The sequence below is a fragment of the Aquarana catesbeiana genome, linkage group LG05 (genome assembly GCF_042186555.1).
Source record: "Aquarana catesbeiana isolate 2022-GZ linkage group LG05, ASM4218655v1, whole genome shotgun sequence".
Classification (NCBI taxonomy): Eukaryota; Metazoa; Chordata; class Amphibia; order Anura; family Ranidae; genus Aquarana; species Aquarana catesbeiana.
The window spans coordinates 622,173,106-622,190,419 of NC_133328.1; the positions used below are offsets into that span (position 1 = coordinate 622,173,106).

Below are 17,314 nucleotides of genomic sequence, written 5' to 3' on the forward strand. Positions count from 1 at the left end.
TATGACCACATGATCACGTGATATAAACAGAAGATTGGTAATCTGTATTTTTCCCTTATGCTGTCAGCATGAGGGAAAAAAAAACAATCACACAGAGAGCCGTGGCTACCTCATCTGTGCCCACCAGTACCACCTGCCAGTGCCACCTATCAGTAACCACCAGTGCCACCTACCAGTGTCACCTACCAGTGCCCACCTGCCACCTACCAGTGCCCACAGTGTCACCTACCTTTGCCCACCAGTGCCACCTATCAATGCCTACCAGTGCTGCCAATCAACGCCCATCAGTGCCTCATCATCAGTGCACCGATCAGTGCTGCCTATCAGTGTCACCTACCAGTGCCCATCAATGCCACTTATCAGTGCCACCTTTCAATGCCATTCAGTGCCACCTATCAGAGCCCTTCAGTGTCGCCCATCAGTGCCATTCATTAGTGTCAACCAGCAGTGTTGGAACAGGAAGGGGCCATCCCCAAATTGTTCCCACAAAGTTGGGAGCATGAAATTGTCAAAAATGTCTTGGTATGCTGACGCCTTAAGAGTTCCCTTTACTGGAACTAAGGGTCCAAGCCTAACCCCTGAAAAATAACCCCACACCATAATCCCCCCTCCACCAAATGATTTGGAGGAGTGCATAAAGCAAGGTCCATAAAGACATGGATGAGCGAGTTTGGGGTGGAGGAACTTGACTGACCTACACAGAGTCCTGACCTCAACCCGATAGAACACCTTTGGTATGAATTAGAGCGGAGACTGTGAGTCAGGTCTTCATCTGTTTCTGACCTCACAAATGCGCTTGTTGAAGAATGATCAAACATTCCCATAGACACACTCCTAAACCTTGTGGACAGCCTTTCCAGAAGAGTTGAAGCTGTTATAGCTGCAAAGGGTGGGCTCAATATTGAACCCTACGGACTAAGACTGAGATGCCATCAACCACTTGCCGACCGTTGCATGCCGATATACGTCGGCACAATGGCAGAGGTGGGCAAATGGGCGTACCTGTACGTCCACTTTAATTGGCAGGGTTAGCGGGCACACGCGGCTGCCGCATACAGCGTGACTGTGCCCGCGGACCCGCAGACTCAATGTCCACCTGTCTCCCGGCGATCATGTCATGGAGCCGCAGAATGGGGAAGTGCCTATGTAAACAAGGCATTTCCTCGTTCTGCCTTGTGACATGACAGAGATCACTGCTTCCTGTCATCAGGAGCAGTGATCGCTGTCATGTGAGTGGAAGCCCATCCCCCCCACAGTTAGAATCACTCCCTAGGACACACTTAACCCCTTGATCGCCCCCTAGTGGTTAACATCTCCCTTGTGACTGTAATTTACACAGTAATCATTGCATTTTTATAGCAGATCACCGCCATTACTAATAAAAAAAATTATAATAAAAATGCCATAAAATTATCCCTTATTTTGTAGACCCTATAACTTTTGCGTAAACCAATCAATATACGCTTATTGTGATTTTTTTTACCAAAAATATGTAGAAGAATACGTATCGGCCTAAACTGAGGAAAAAAATAGTTTTTTACATATCTTTGGGGGATATTTATTATAGCAAAAAGTAAAAAATATTGCATTTTTTTCAAAATTGTCGCTCTTTTTTTGGTTATAGAAAAAAATTAAAAACGCAGAGGTGATCAAATACCACCAAAAGAAAGCTCTATTTGTGGGAAAAAAAGGACGTCAATTTTGTTTGGGTGCAACGTCGCATGACCGCACCATTGTCAGTTAAAGCGACGCTGTGCCAAATCACAAAAAAAATTCTCAGGTCAGGAAGGGGGTAAAATCTTCCGGGGCTGAAGCAGTTAAAGTTAATGTGCGTGTAAAGGCAGGCATCCCAATACTTTTGACAATATAGTATAAGTACCTTAACCAAGTCTAAATCTCCCCTTTGGTGTGCTTTGTGTATTTCTTCCAGATCGGTGCTGTAATCCAGCTGTGTAGGAGCTTCCTGTAATAAAGACCGGTCACTGCTCTCTCTCTCCTTGTGCAGGGTGACTGGTCTGGTCTCCACCCCTCCCGTAATTTTCTGCAGGCAGCCTGCAGTGAGTGGGGCCTACTTGGCCCCTTCTACAGCTCTGTTCTCTGCTAGTTTTTTTTTTTTTTTAAATTGCTGTTTTATTTTTTTTTATTTTTTTTTATTTATTTTTATTTTTATTGTTTTTTATTGTTTTTTTATTGTGTTTTTTATTGCTCTGTTTGTCATATTTACCATTATCACTGAAAGTGAAAATAAAAGAAAATACCACATTTTTGGTTGTCCAGGACAGGAGAAGAAAACTTCTTAAGGAGACATTATTATTATTGAGAAGCAGGGAATCCTTGATGTTGGATGGAGCTCCTCTTACTTTATGTTTTGGCTATGAAACAGGAAGTGAAGGGAAATTTTCCCAATGGGACACAGTTGGCAAAAAAACTGAGAGGGGTTATAACTAGTATACTAGTTTCAAAATGAAACAAAAAACAAAAAAATGTTTGCCTTTAGTTCCACTTGAAGGGCAGCCAATTTTAGCAGTATTAATTACTTTGTATTACATGCCTTCTATCAAATACAAACTTTCAATTTTGCTTTTTACTCAGGTAGAATTGCGAGGCATGTGTAAAGTAAGCCACAAATCTTTTCTGCTCTTCTTCTTTGCCTTAGCAAGCATTCATTTTAACATATAAATCAGAGCGGGATCAGGTTATTAGGGCCAGCAGGTGGCTGTTCTAATAGAATGTATCAAATACTGCAGAACAGTGCTTAAAGGCTCAAATGGCAAGATCATAGCGAAATAACAGTAACTCACAACTCTGCTGTCTCTGTTTCTTTTGAAACCAGCAATATTTTTCTGTTGTCTGGCTTCTGCTAAAGTGCATGTCTGGACAAAATGTGAAAAAAATATATCTAACAATTACATCTCTGAAAGTTCAGCGTACCTAAATACAAAATAATGCACTTAGGGAAAAAGAATGATAAAGTACGCTGATAAAGTACTATATTGAGGGTACAGTGTTCACTAAAACTAAACGATTTCAGGGTAATTATTTTCAGAATATCTTAAAATGAGCAGTGTGGCCAAGCAGACTGGGGAAAGCGCATTGATTCTAAACAGGAGGAAGGAGGTCCTGATTCCTCTACTGTACGTAGATCTTTATATTGCTAGAAGGGTCACCAGCAGAAAAAAGAAGATCCTGGTTCCCCTATACAGATGTTTAGTTATCACTAGATATATCATCAGCTGGACAGGGAGGTCACGATTCCTCTATATAAATACCATATGTACTCGAGTATAAGCCGACTTTTTCAGCACATTTTTATGCTGAAAAAGCCCCCCTAGGCTTATACTGGAGTGAGGGTCTCCCGCTGTGTCATGCAGTCTTAACTGTTCGGCGGCCGTCCACTGTAACAAAGCCCCGCCTCCTCCTCATCTGTGATAGACAGAACACTGAACACTGATACGATGCTGGGAAACTGAATCAGTGTTCCGTCTATCGCGGACGAGGAGGTGGCGGGGCTTTGTTACAGTGGACGGCCGCCGAAGACTGCAGTTGCATGACACATTGTAATTAAAGGCACAGGTGGGCACAGTGAGGCTGCAGATGGGCACAGTGAGGCTGCAGATGGGCACAGTGAGGCTGCAAATGGGAACAGTGAGGCTGCAGATGGGCACAGTGACGCTGCAGATGGGCACAGTGAGGCTGCAGATGGGCACAGTGAGGCTGCAAATGGGCACAGTGAGGCTGAAGATGGGCACAGTGAGGCTGCAAATGGGCACAGTGAGGCTGCAGATGGGCACAGTGAGGCTGCAGATGGGCATTGTTTACCAGTAGCTGCTGCATTTCCCACCCTAGGCTTATACTCTAGTCAATACATTTTCCCAGTTTTTTGTGGTTAAAATTAGGTGCCTCAGCTTATATTCGGGTCAGCGCTTATACTCGAGTATATATGGTAGTTATCATTAAGGATGAGCTGAACACCCCTCTGCCCCCCCAGTTTGGTTTGCACCAGAACTTGCGAACAGGCAAAAAATTTGGACGAACACGTGAACACCGTTAAAGTCTATGGGACACGAACATGAAAAATCAAAAGTGCTAATTTTAAAGGCTTATATACAAGCATGTCCTCTGGGTCAGGATGCGGGTCCCCAAACAGTTTTTATGACAATCCTGATTCCTCTATTTACATCTTTAGTTATCACTATAGGGATCACCAGCAGGAGGAAGGAGGTCCTGGTTCCTCTATATAGATTTTTGGTTACCACTAAATATATAATCGGCTGGAAAAGGGAGGTCGTGATTCCTCTATATAGATTGTTAGCTACTAGATGGTTCACCAACAGGAGGAAAAAGGTCTGAATTCCCCTAGATGGATCTTTGGCTATCATCTTTGGCTGTCATTAGAGGAATCTCCAGCAGAAGGCCTGATTACTCTACATAGATCTTTAGTTACCACTAGAGGGATCACCGGCAGGAGGAACAAGGTCCTGATTCCCCTATAGAGATCTCTATATCACTAGAGGGGCCCCAGCAGGAGGAAGGAGGTCCTGGTTCCTCTATATAGATTTTTGGTTACCACTAAATATATAATCGGCTGGAAAAGGGAGGTCGTGATTCCTCTATATAGATTGTTAGCTACTAGATGGTTCACCAACAGGAGGAAAAAGGTCTGAATTCCCCTAGATGGATCTTTGGCTATCATCTTTGGCTATCATTAGAGGAATCTCCAGCAGAAGGCCTGATTACTCTACATAGATCTTTAGTTACCACTAGAGGGATCACCGGCAGGAGGAACAAGGTCCTGATTCCCCTATAGAGATCTCTATATCAATAGAGGGGACCCAGCAGGAGGATGGGGGTCCTGGTTCCTCTCTATATATCTTTAGTTATCACTAGACCTAACATCAGCTGGAAAAAGAAGGCCATGATTCCTCTATATAGATCTTTAGCTAGTACTAGATGGCTCACCAACAGAAGGAAGAAAGTCTGAATTCCCCTAAATGGATCTTTAGCTATCAATAGAGGAATCTCAAGCAGAAGGCCTGATTACTTTATATAGAGCTTTAGTTATCACTAGAGGGATCACCAGCAGGAGGAAGAAGGTCTTGATTACCGATATGGGTCTTGACTTATCACTAGAGGGATTATTATCAGAGGGAAGGCTGTCCTGATTCCTCCATATAGATCTTTAGTTATCTCTCAAGGAGTCGCCAGGTCCTGATTATCACTAGAGGGGTCATCAGCAGGAGGAAGGAGGTCCTGCTTCCTCTTTATAGATCTTTAGTTATCACTAGAGGGGTCACCAGCAGGAGGAAGTAGGTCCTGATTCCTCTTTATAGATCTTTATATCACTAGAGAGGGGTCACCAGCAGTAGGAAGGAGGTCCTGCTTCCTCTTTATAGATCTTTAGTTATCACTAGAAGGGTCACCAGTAGGAGGAAGGAGGTCCTGCTTCCCCTATATAGATGTTTATATCAACAGAGGGGTCACCAGCAGGTGGAAGGAGGTCCTGATTCCTCTATATAGATCTTTATATCACTAGAGAGGGGTCAACAGCAGGAGGTCTTGATTTATCTATATAGATATATAATTATTGCTATATGGCTCACTAGCAGGAAGAAGGAGGACCTGATACTCCTGTAAAGATCTTTAGTTATCACTAGAGGGATCACCAACATGGGGCAAGAGATCCTACAACTTCTACTGTATATTGATTAGTTAAACCTTATTAAAAATACTGTGTCCAGTTAACCAAAAAAAAAAAAAAAAAAAAAAAATATATATATATATATATATATATATATATATATATATATATATATATATATATATATATATATATACACACACACATACTGCAGGAATACTTTACATATTTAATACTGTATGTCTTTGAGAAATAAGGGGAATGGTACGGCATGACTGAAACCTTCAGGCGGTGAGAACTCCATTCACCATTTCAGGCCTGATTTCAGCCCGAATATTGGGCTGAATTCGGACCTGAAACAGACCAGAAGATGCACAGGACTCCTCTGCAATTTGCACCGGAGGCGCTGTGGAGATGTGTGAACCGGCTCCATAGAGAGCCGGTCACATTCTCCTGCTAAGCAAATTGGATGCTGGGAAAGCAATTCGCAATAGTGTGAACCCAGTCTCAAATAAACAAAGTGTGTGTGAGGCTTAACAGGGCAATATTTTCAGTATACTGAGATCAAGAACATGGGAACATGACCGACAGGAAGAAAATTTAAACATGCCTGTGACAACCATACATTTATAGCCAGACAAAAAAAGATTTAAAAAACAAAAAGACAAAAAAAAAGAATATTAATAAAAATATGGATAGGTTCAATGGACCACTTTTTTTTTTTCTCTGCCATCACTCACACACTATTTTTCTATACTAATCCACCTTTGTTTCATCCCTTTAAAGATGCTGCATAAAATCCAGCGAGCACTTAAAGGGGTTGTAAACCTTCGTTTTTTTTCACCTTATGCATCCTATGCATTAAGGTGAAAAAACACCTGGCAGTGACCCCCCCCCCGTTTTACTTACCTGAGTCCTGGAACTTCATCCAGCGGGGACGCTCTCTTCCTCTGCCCGAGGTTCTCGGCTCTTGATTGGATAGATTGATAGCAGCACAGCCATTGGCTCCCGCTGCTGTCAATCAAATCCAATGATGCGGGCGCTAGGGGGGCGGGGCTGAGTCATACATTCAGCGGCTATGGACGCCGAATGCTGGACTCGGGAGCGTGCCCACAAGTTAAAACCCTTTGGGAGAGCGTTTCTCCTAGGGGGTTATCTCATGTAGAGAGGAGCCGCGAGAGCCGCCGGGGGACTCCAGAAGACAAGGTTGAGGGCCACTCTGTGCAAAACAAGCTGCACAGTGGAGGTAATGATATGTTTGTTATTTTTTTAAAATAAACAAAGCTTTACAATCACTTTAATGTTCTGTTTGAGCTAACACCGTGCCTCTGCTACACTGAAATACCAAGCAGTGTTGTCAGCCCTGCCTGAGTCCTCCACTACTGGACACCCCCCTCTCCTCATAATCACAACATAAGAGGGAGGTGTTCTATAGAGCTGTCCTGCTGCTAACTTGTGGGGAAGGAATGTTGAATGGGGTACATTGAGGATTCTTGCATCCACAGAAGTAATGGAAAAGAATATAATGTATATGGGGCATATAAATGAGATCCTGAGATTATGATTGTTGCCTTGCATTCTGCACTGATGCTTACGCTTTGGCTCTGCAGTACAGTCTTTAACTCATTATTGTATGTTCTCTTTCACATGCAGGACTACAATGATGAAATTAGACAGGCACAGCTGCAGGAACTCACTTACCTGAATGGCGGATCAGAAAATGCAGAAGTCCCAGGTGGTCGCGGGAAGCAGTCTGTTCGCCCTCGGGGGGCGCCGGTATCCGTGTTGTCAAGGTAACCGTGCAGTTTAATAAAATCTCAGAAGTATTTTTATTTAGAAAGTTCGAACAGCTATTTAAAATATCAGTTCAAAAGTAAATGACTCTTCCGTGCTATCAGAATTGATTTGAAGAATTAGGGCAGAATATATTGTAACCTGAATTGGGGTGGGATTATCAAGTAGCACTTTTCTATAAAGCAAGCCTGCCTGTAGTTTTGTATATCTATGTACAGCATTAAGGGGTCATCCCTACCTTAAAGTTTAAGTTTAAGTTTATGTAAAGATGCTAGCTTTTTATCAGCCCACTTCCCCTCAGCTTTTGATTGACAGTTACCACCAAGCGGAAACCATTGGCGGGCCCACTCTCAAATGGTGATTGACTCAAAAGTGCCAAAGGGGAGATCATTTTATAACTACAATTAATAAATGGTATCTAATCTCAAGGAGGGAAAGAGTATATGCTGCAGCTTGCCAGTCATTAGATGTGGTGGCTGCATTCATTTTCATTTTTTTCATTTGTTTCCCACTTTATTTTCACTTGGTGATCCTGTAAATAACACATTTCCTATATAGTACCCTCCTAGTCAGAGCAGGTTGCTAGGTAAATTTAGTTTAGCTCCTCTGCAATCAATGGAGCAGGGGTTGATTGTTCTAGCCTTCTCAGTGTAATGCCGTGTACATACGACCAGACTTTTCCACCGGACTGGTCCGATGGAACAAAACCGTTGGACCAGAGCCAGCACAAGGGGGGGGGGGCGGAAGGGGCAGATGCCCTGGGCGGTACAATTTATTGGGGTGGGGGGGGCACAGTGAAGTGTCCTGTCTTTCACCGACGCCGTCACTAGTTTGCTGGGACCACGGGGTTTCCCCAGCAACCAGTGACGCTGCATGCGTGCGCCTGCCCCCTGCTCCTCACCGCAGGTCTGGCAGACAAAGACGAGCTCGCACTCATGGGTCGCGAGTAGGGGTGTGACGTCACGTGTGCTCCCCGCCCCCCTGCTACTCACGGTTCCTGGGTCCTGGCTCAGGCTCTCCATATCTCTCAGCTTCCACAATCCGCCCCTTCAGTATTTCAGCTGTGCGGCATGCACTCCTGCATTCAAGGTATGTGGGCCAACTAGTGTTTACTAATGGCTGGGCAATATTTTGTTAAAGGTCATGCTGATGGGCACCTTTTTTTATGTTAAGGGGCACTCTGATAACAAAAAATTTTATTTTACAGGGAACGCTAATGGGTATATTTTTAGTGTGCACACTGATGGGCATATTTTCTTAAGGGGCACACTGATGGACACATTTTGTTGTGACCATCAGAGTGCCCTTTAACATAAAATGTGGCCATCAGCGTGCACATTAAAAATATACCCATCAGCGTTCCCCTTAAAATAAAATGTGCCCATCAGAGTGCCCCTTAACATAAAAGGTGCCCATCAGCGTGACCCTTATTTTATGTTAAGGGGCACGCTGATGGGCACATTTTATGTTAAGGGGCACTCTGATGGGCATATTTTATTTTAAGAGCAACACTGATGGGCACATTTTGTATTAAGGGGCACTCTGATGGGCAGTTTTTACATTAGGGGGCACGTTTTGTTGTGCCCATCAGAGTGCCCCTTAATATAAATTATGCCCATCAGAGTGCCCCTTAACATACAATTTGCCCATCAGAGTTCCCTTAATATAAAATGTGTCCATGGGCAAATGTTATGTTAAGGGACACGCTGTTGGACATATTTTCTGTTAGGGGGCACTCTGATGGGCAAATTTTCTGTTAAGGGGTACTCTAATGGACATATTTTATGTTAAGGGGCACTATGATGGGCAAATTTTATGATAAGGGGCACTCTGATGGTTACATTTTATGTTAAGGGGCATGTTTTGTTGTGCCCATCAGAGTGCCCCTTAATATAAAATGTGCCCATCAAGGTGCCCCTTAACATAAAATTTGCCCATTAGAGTGTCCCTTAACATAAAATGTGCCCATCAGCACATTGATTCTTTCTTAAAAATGGGGGGGGGCGCAGTTTGCCATCTTTGCCCTGGGCACCAAATGGCCTTGTCCCAGCACTGTGTCGGACAATCCGACCGTGTGTGGGCTTCATTGGACCTTCAGTGGACTTTTTCTGTGAAAAATCAGACGGACTTTAGATTTTGAACATGTTTCAAATCTTTCCAACGGACTCGAGTCCGGTCGAAAAATCAGTTCGTCTGTATGCTAGTCCGACAGATAAAAAAGGGTGCAAGGGCAGCTATTGGCTACTGGCTATGAACTTCCTTATTCTAGTCCCTTTATACATCATCACGTTCATACCAACGGACTTTCGAACGGACTTTAGTCCGTTTGTGTGTCGGCAAGTCCGGTCGTCCAAAAGTCTGTCGTAACTCTGTTGAAAGTCCGTCGGAAAGACTGTCGGACTTTTGATGCTGAAAAGTCTGCCCGTGTGTGCACGGCTTTACACAGGTTGCTGGTCTGATTACTCCCCCTGCCTTCTGGAAGATTCTAGAAGTGCAATGGGAGGGAGAATAGAAGAGTAGCTTGAATATTTATGGGGAGCCAGCCAATTCCCTGGAGAGATTGTCCAGAAGGGGGCTAGAGAGTCCATACATAGTCTGGTGTACTTTACCAGGGTTTCCTGGATAGCCTTAAAGCGGAGTTCTGCTAAAAAAAATAAAAAATAAAAGTCAGCAGCTACAAATATTGCAGATGCTGACTTTTAATAATGGGACACTTATCTGTCCCAGGGTCCAGCTCATCTCCCCCTCCTCTCTATGGTGCCAGCATTGTAACTGTGGGCGCCCAGCTGTGGCTTCACAGCCCGGCACCCTCTGTGCATGCGCGAGCCGCACTGCGCGCCGTGACTGGCTGTGCAATCATCTGGGACCTGTGACATGTCCCAGATGATTGCCGAGAGGGAGGGGGGAGAGGTGATCTCCCTTCCGGTGCCACGGTGTGTTGGGAGGAAGTGAGAGCTGAGACCCTCTGAAAAGAGGGTATCGGCTCCCCCCCCCAAAAAAAATGACATGCCAAATGTTGCATGTCAGGGGGTCACCTCCCTTAAAGCGGAAGTTCCATTTTTGGGTGGAACTCCACTTTAAGGTGATTGTAAATGATCACCTTGTAGAACAACCTATTCAGTTTAAAATAGAAATGAAAAGCAAAACATTTTTGTATAGACATACAAATATATTATAAATACCTTATTTTCCCTTTTTTTATAATTGATTACATTCCCTCTGTTCTCAGCTGCATAAGAGGAGAAGCAGCAGCACACTGAGCTTGCCAGTGAATGGCTGTGCAGAGGGGTCATGTCAGCACAAGTCTGATTATTGGAGGAGAGTACACTGAATTCCCAGCATAGCTACAGAACTCACCACAGTGTGCTCTCCTGCTTAGTGTGGTCAGTTTGTAATAAAAAAGCAGAGGAACTAGCAGGGACACCATGGATTTCACATAAAGGAAGCAATACAAATAGAACAGGATATATTCTCATATAAGTACATGGTACAGCAGGCACATATCAGAAATATGAGGTATTAGGGTAACAAACCCAACTTTGAAGCCTAGCCTGAGGAGGCTCCTATCTGGGGGGTTTCTGTCCTTCTAGGCAGTCTGCTGGAGATGCTGCTGAGAGTTCACCAAGGTCCCAGCATTGGCTTTGACTGAGGGGCCTATTCTCTAAAATCTGGGGTTTATTTTTATTTTTTCTGCTCTGGAGAAGCACTCTGGAGGATGGCAGGTAGAGGTTGAATGGAAGAGGGTCCAGTGGTTGGTGGTATCATGAGTCTGTGTCTTCCTCACTAAGAGGCACACAATAGATATCAGAAGGTTGTAGCTGATGATCCTGAAGCCTATGCATACTGACCTATGCTCTATGCCCCAGCTTTACCAGTTCTCTTAGCAAGTAGAGACTTTGTGAGTCCTCTGTTAGGATAGTGAGAAGAGCCCTTATCTACTTCAGCTTCTTTAGGATATCCCATGCCTATCCAAATTCTGCTCTGCAATATAAATACAGTAGATACCCCTAGAATATTTTATTGAGCCAGCAAGAGAAAAAAAATGCTGCATGCCTGGCTGTGTGTTCTAAGTGGGGATACTGGACCATTCATACCAGTAACTCCTGCAGGGGTAGTGCTACACCTGTCTTGGGGTGAAAACGCTCTCTCACTTGACTGTATCTATAGAGCAGAATTGTTGTCCTATTCCCCGTACTATAAGGAAGTGTTCTGTAGTCCACAAACAGAACTTGAAACAACGTAGCTGGTAAGAGTGCAGCAGAGAGCACAGGAAGCTATCCGCTCACTAGATTTCTGCCAGGATTAACAATTATGTTTCCATTCATTGTACAGATATAAGAAACAAGCTTTCAGCACTATATTTAACAGATCAAAAGGGAGAAAACAAGTGATGTTCATTGTTAGTGTTTAAATACTTTAACTGAATGTGCAGAGTTTTTATTCATTTGGCTGTGCACTACCTGACCTTTTTATTACCTAAGTTGAGTGTCATTTTACTGACCTGTTTATTTATCGACTAGTGTATGCATTGACTGAAATGTCTATTGATTGACCCAACTACTAAGGCTGATGTCACTTAAGAGTGTTGATATGGGTATTTTTTCTTTATACAGTAGATGAGCATTGTGTGTGTCCAAAACAATAATAGCACTAAAAATTGCACTTTGCCACTATTGGAGCATGCAGTAATAATGGGGGGGAACTGGTATCCTTTCATAATTGTATGACAAGAGGAAAATAATTTCCATTTATTATATAGTAGTTCAGAAAGGCCATACACTGGCTCAGGCTCTATTAGCACAGACTTAATACATACTATATTGCTAAAAGTATTGGGACACTAGCGTTTACATGCACATGAACTTTAATGGCATCCCAGTCTTCGTCCGTAGGGTCCAATATTGAGTTGGCCCACCCTTTGCAGCTATAACAGCTTCAACTCTTCTGGGAAGGCTGTCCACAAGGTTTAGGAGTGTGTCTATGGGAATGTTTGACCATTCTTCCAGAAGTGCATTTGTGAGGTCAGACACTGATGTTGGACGAAAAGGCCTGGCTCGCAGTCTCCTCTCTAATGCATCTCAAAGGTGTTCTATAAGGGTTGAGATCAGGACACCGTGCTCTGTGCACAAATGCTCAGTTTGTACGGCGCGGAGCACCGTAAACTTCCACGTTGCCACCACAACGGCGTCGTCGTCGGAAGTTCCCGCCCCGTTGTGATAGCAACAAAGAGGACACAAAACAAACACAGACGAAGGCCGGTGTCATCACGTCACTTCCAGTTTTGGGATCTCGCGAGAGTTAGTGGCGGCCATCCGCACTGATTCCTGGCAATACTGACACAGCTCCCAGAAGACAGTGCGCCGCCGGGGATTACAACGATACACGCCCATATCCGCGGTGGTCAGACACAGGAAGTAACATACAAAAGAAGGCTAGACAGGTACCCAGTAAGAAAAAAACAAATTTATTTCATTTGAACATCTGTGACATGCGAGGATGGGATTAAAGTGAACTTAAAAATTTGTGTGGACCTCCGCTTTAACTTAAAGAACAAAGCAGGTAGTTGTTCGGCGTGATGGAATGCGCCACAAAGCAGGTAAAAGTCCTGCCAATGAAGTGCCTCATCTGCAATCTCGTGATTGCATAGACGTGGCGCTTCCCATAGTGCACTTTTTTTTTTTTTTTGTACTGGTGGGGGGGGGGGTGCCGTCCATCCACCCTCTATGGATGGGCCACCACTGATCCCAGCTTTTGTACAGTTATCTATGGAGAATTCTGTGCTCTAACAGGGTTTGCACTCACGCTGAAGCAAACTGTTCTGGACCACAAGTGAATTTTCCCGGGATAACCTCTTCCAAGTGGTCCCGGGCATGGTGTGCTTAACTGATGCTGGGCACAGTTCAGAGCAATCGCACTACACAAATGATCTGGACCGAGGGAGTGGATTGCACCTGGGACCAGTTAAAAATGCCAGTGGGAGTGCACTCTTAGAACCAAGTTGGAGAAGAAGTTGAAGTCCAGGATTCTATGGTCTGCTCTGCAGTGTTGGCTTCTGACTCAAGAAATAAAAGCATATGACCTGGATTAGTCTACTATCTGACTGTGTAGAAGTAGATCTCTACAAGGAGACCCCAGCTTGAAGGAGACCCCAGCTGTTGATAAATGCTGATAATTCCTTCTCACATTTTGCATCTCAATGCTTAAAGAAATGTTTAAAGGCTCTTTTTTCCTGGGATAACGGTTGTTAGTTGCAGTTATTGATATACCATTAAGTGCTAGAGTGTTATAACCTTTTTTTTAATGGAATCAAGTGCTCTGGCCCCTTGAAAAATAATCTGCCCGCTGTTTTATTTCAGTTTTAAATTCCTACTATGCAGCCATTTTTTTCATACTGACCAGGGGATTAATAAAAGGGCTTTGCAGTTGTATTTCAATATTGTTCAAAACTGTTTACTTTTGATCTCCCTGCTGTTATATGAGCTTGATTGTTGGCTCAATACTATTGAGGATATTAATGAAGGTTGTGATACATCAAGCTGTGTTTTAACTGACAATTGCGCGGTCGTGCAATGCTGTACCCAAACAAAATTGATGTCCTTTTTTCCCCACAAATAGAGCTTTTTTTTGGTGGTATTTGATCACCTCTGCGGTTTTAATTTTTTGCAAAATAAACAAAAAAAGAGTGACAATTTTGAAAAAAAAAAAGCAATATTTTTTACTTTTTGCTATAATAAATATCCCAATAAAAAAAAAAAAATCTTCATCAGTTCATCAAGCCAATATGTATTCTTCTACATATTTTTGGTAATAAAATCACAATAAACGTATATTGATTGGTTTGCGTCAACAAAATAGGGGATATAGTTATGGCATTTTTATTATGCTTTTTTTTTTTTACTAGTAATGGCAGCAATCTGCGATTTTTAGCGGGACTGTGACATTATGGTGGACAGATCGTACACTTTTGACACTTTTTTGGGACCAGTGACATTTATACAGTGATCTGAGCTAAACATAGACACTGATTACTGTATAAATGTCACTGGCAGGGAAGGGGTTAACACTATGGGGCGATCAAGGGGTTGAGTGTGTCCTAGGGAGGTGTTTCTAAAGCCTCATACACACGATCAGATTTTCGGACAAACCTTTGCCTGTTTATTGTTGCATGCTAGTCTCATGTGCAAAGTGAAGAAGTTACTTACAGGTACCATACGAAAATTCTCGTACGACAGAATACAACTTCAGAAGTGACGTCATGTGTTAAATAGTTTTATATGTATTCTTTAGTTTCTGAGCATGCGTAGTCTTCCTCTTTCCTTCTTTTTTTGTATGAAAACTGGACTAATTAAATGAAAATCGTACATACGACGGGCAGGGATGAGAAACTGACAGATCGTTCTCTTTGTACAGAGCTCTGTGTTGTTTACCAACATAGGGCTCTGGGCTGTGATTGTACACAGCTGATCAGCAAGTCCCGGCCATGAATCATTGACAGGTGTCAGACGAGGGGGGGAGGTTGTGTGCATGTGAGTGCCCTACTACCGGAAGTGGGCAGTGATGTGCAGGTACGCTGCTTTGCCTACAGGTGAGCGGTCGGCAAATGGATAGGGAATAAATAATATTTACACTGTCAGCAAAATATTTTATGACATATGATTTTACCTTATAATAATAAAGATGCACCCTCATCAAATCATTCTTTGCAGCTATTACCTTTTGTACCACCACCCCCTCCCTTTAGAATGTAAGCTCTACGAGCAGGGCCCTCCTGTACCTTTTTGTAATGTACTGTAATTGTGTTGTCCTCCTTATACATTGTAAAGCGCTGTGTAAACTGTTGACGCTATATAAATCTTGTATAATAATAATAATAATAATAATAATAAAGAGGCATCATTTTACTAAAACTGGAGCGTACAAAATCTGGTGCAGCTCTGCTTAGAAACCAATCAGCTTCCAGGTTTTATTGGCAACGCTTAAGTGAACAAGCTGAAGTTAGAAGCTGATTGGCTACCATGCGCAGCTGCACCAGATTCTGAGTGCTCCAGTTTTAATAAATCACCCCAATTGTTTTATACATATGAATTTCTCTGGACAGAGGCCTTAAAATGCCACATACCCCCATAAATATCTTGCATAACATTTTTCTAGGGGGTGTTGGAAAGGATCTAGAGTCATAATTCACGCCTTACTTGGCTATAAAAGCTGTAATGTCTGACAATCTCTGGAGAATTTCAAAAATGTCCACCACCCTCCCACAGCATCTACACATGTGCAATGTTTTCAGCATGGCATCAAAAAAAGCTTTTTTGTAAACAGGTTTTCTAAAAGTGGAAAGCTTGTTTTGATGGAGCACAATTCCAGAGGTCTCCATGGAATCTATTTGTTCCCACCCTTAGATGATATATTCTTTTACCTGTTACTTGGTGTGTCTGTGCAGGTCTTCTATATTTGTCTCAAGAACAACATGAAATGATGGTGGCTCTTACAAAACAATGATGCAATTTCAGTAGCTTCTTTTACCAGGTGATTTATACATAAAATATAAGGATATGGCAAGTCAACGGCTAATGAAAGATCAAATTAAAAATGATTAAAGCTGAAGTTAATTCTGCTCATATTTTGCCTCTCCTGGCTCCTTCTACTCCCACATCAATATGTAATTTGCTGAAGTTAATGAATTTTTTAAATAAAACCTTCCTATTTTTTAATAATTACCTTATTTTAGACCCAGTGATGGCATTTCTGTGCTTTTCTATAAAATCAGGCAGATCATGGCAAGTACAAGGGGCTGACCTTCCTGAAAACATCGCAGCACCCTGCCTCAGTACTCTGCTCAAGAACCCTCAACCCTAATGCAAGCGGTTCTTGGGAAAATAGCTATAGAGCTATGAAAATCTCAAAATGCCTTGATGAGTAGATTTCAGTCTGCAGGTGTCGATGTTTCTAGGCAAGCTGAATTTTCATGTAAACTACCCATGGTAATGCCCACATGCAATTCTGAGTCTCCAGGGTTGAAAGAGTTGTTCCCACACCAAGCTAGAGACTTCCTGTGTTCACAATGCAGCAGGTCAACTGCTCAGCATGGGACTCAAAACCTAGTGGAGATCACTGGAGTAGTGGTCTATAAGCTACTAAAGTGATTTCCAGCTTCAGTGGGGATCTGACAGGTATGGCACATGCATACTTACTTTGGTCCAAGGTGGACCAACGTAACTATGTAAAAATTGCCATACCTAGACTTCATCTTCAAGAGTCTCGTTCGATTAGTGGTTGAAAGTCAGATGAGCAGGGTATAGTGGCAACGGATGTTCCTGTGAACATTGCTAGGTATTCTGGAATATTTAGGCAAAGAGGAAAGTTTCCCCACCCATCCACTTTTGTTTTGAGGTTAGGAAGTCAAAGGTCGGTAGGTAAAAACTAAAAATGAATTAAAAAGTCACAGCATTTTGCTGGGTCAGAGGGCCTTTGGGTGATCAATGAGTTAGTTGTTGCATTGTTACAGACTAGGGGTCCATTTGGAATATGGTCCTTTAACTTCCTTGGTTGTTGGTGGTTCTTCCAAGAGTTTGCTTCCCCAGACAAAAAGTAAGAGGATGTGTTTGGTGATGTCTTGGAGCCAGTGAGGGATTGGATGAGGACATGGGCCATTCTAGTTATAAATGTTGCCCCTTAAAGCAGAGTTCCACCCATATAAAAGTCAGCACAATTACAAAAGGTGTAGCTGCTGACTTTTATTAATCGGACACTCACCTGTCCCACGGTCCAGCGATATGGGTAAATGAGGCCTCGACCCCCCCCCCACTCTGCGGCGCCACCATTGTCACTGCTGGCGCCCGGCTGTGGCTTCACAGCTGGGCACGCACTGCGCACTGTGACTGG

The 17,314-nt window shown here is 43.1% G+C and overlaps 1 protein-coding gene across 7 annotated transcripts in view; it reads left to right on the forward strand.

Moving 5' to 3' along the window:
• KHDRBS3 (KH RNA binding domain containing, signal transduction associated 3) overlaps positions 1-17,314 on the forward strand; it is a 210,197-nt gene that overhangs the window by 108,513 nt on the left and 84,370 nt on the right. For all 7 annotated transcript variants that reach the window (XM_073632282.1, XM_073632281.1, XM_073632284.1 and 4 more), the window contains one exon: positions 7,292-7,431. In XM_073632282.1, the coding sequence (XP_073488383.1) occupies positions 7,292-7,431 (140 nt within the window). The remainder of the gene's footprint in view (positions 1-7,291; positions 7,432-17,314) is intronic.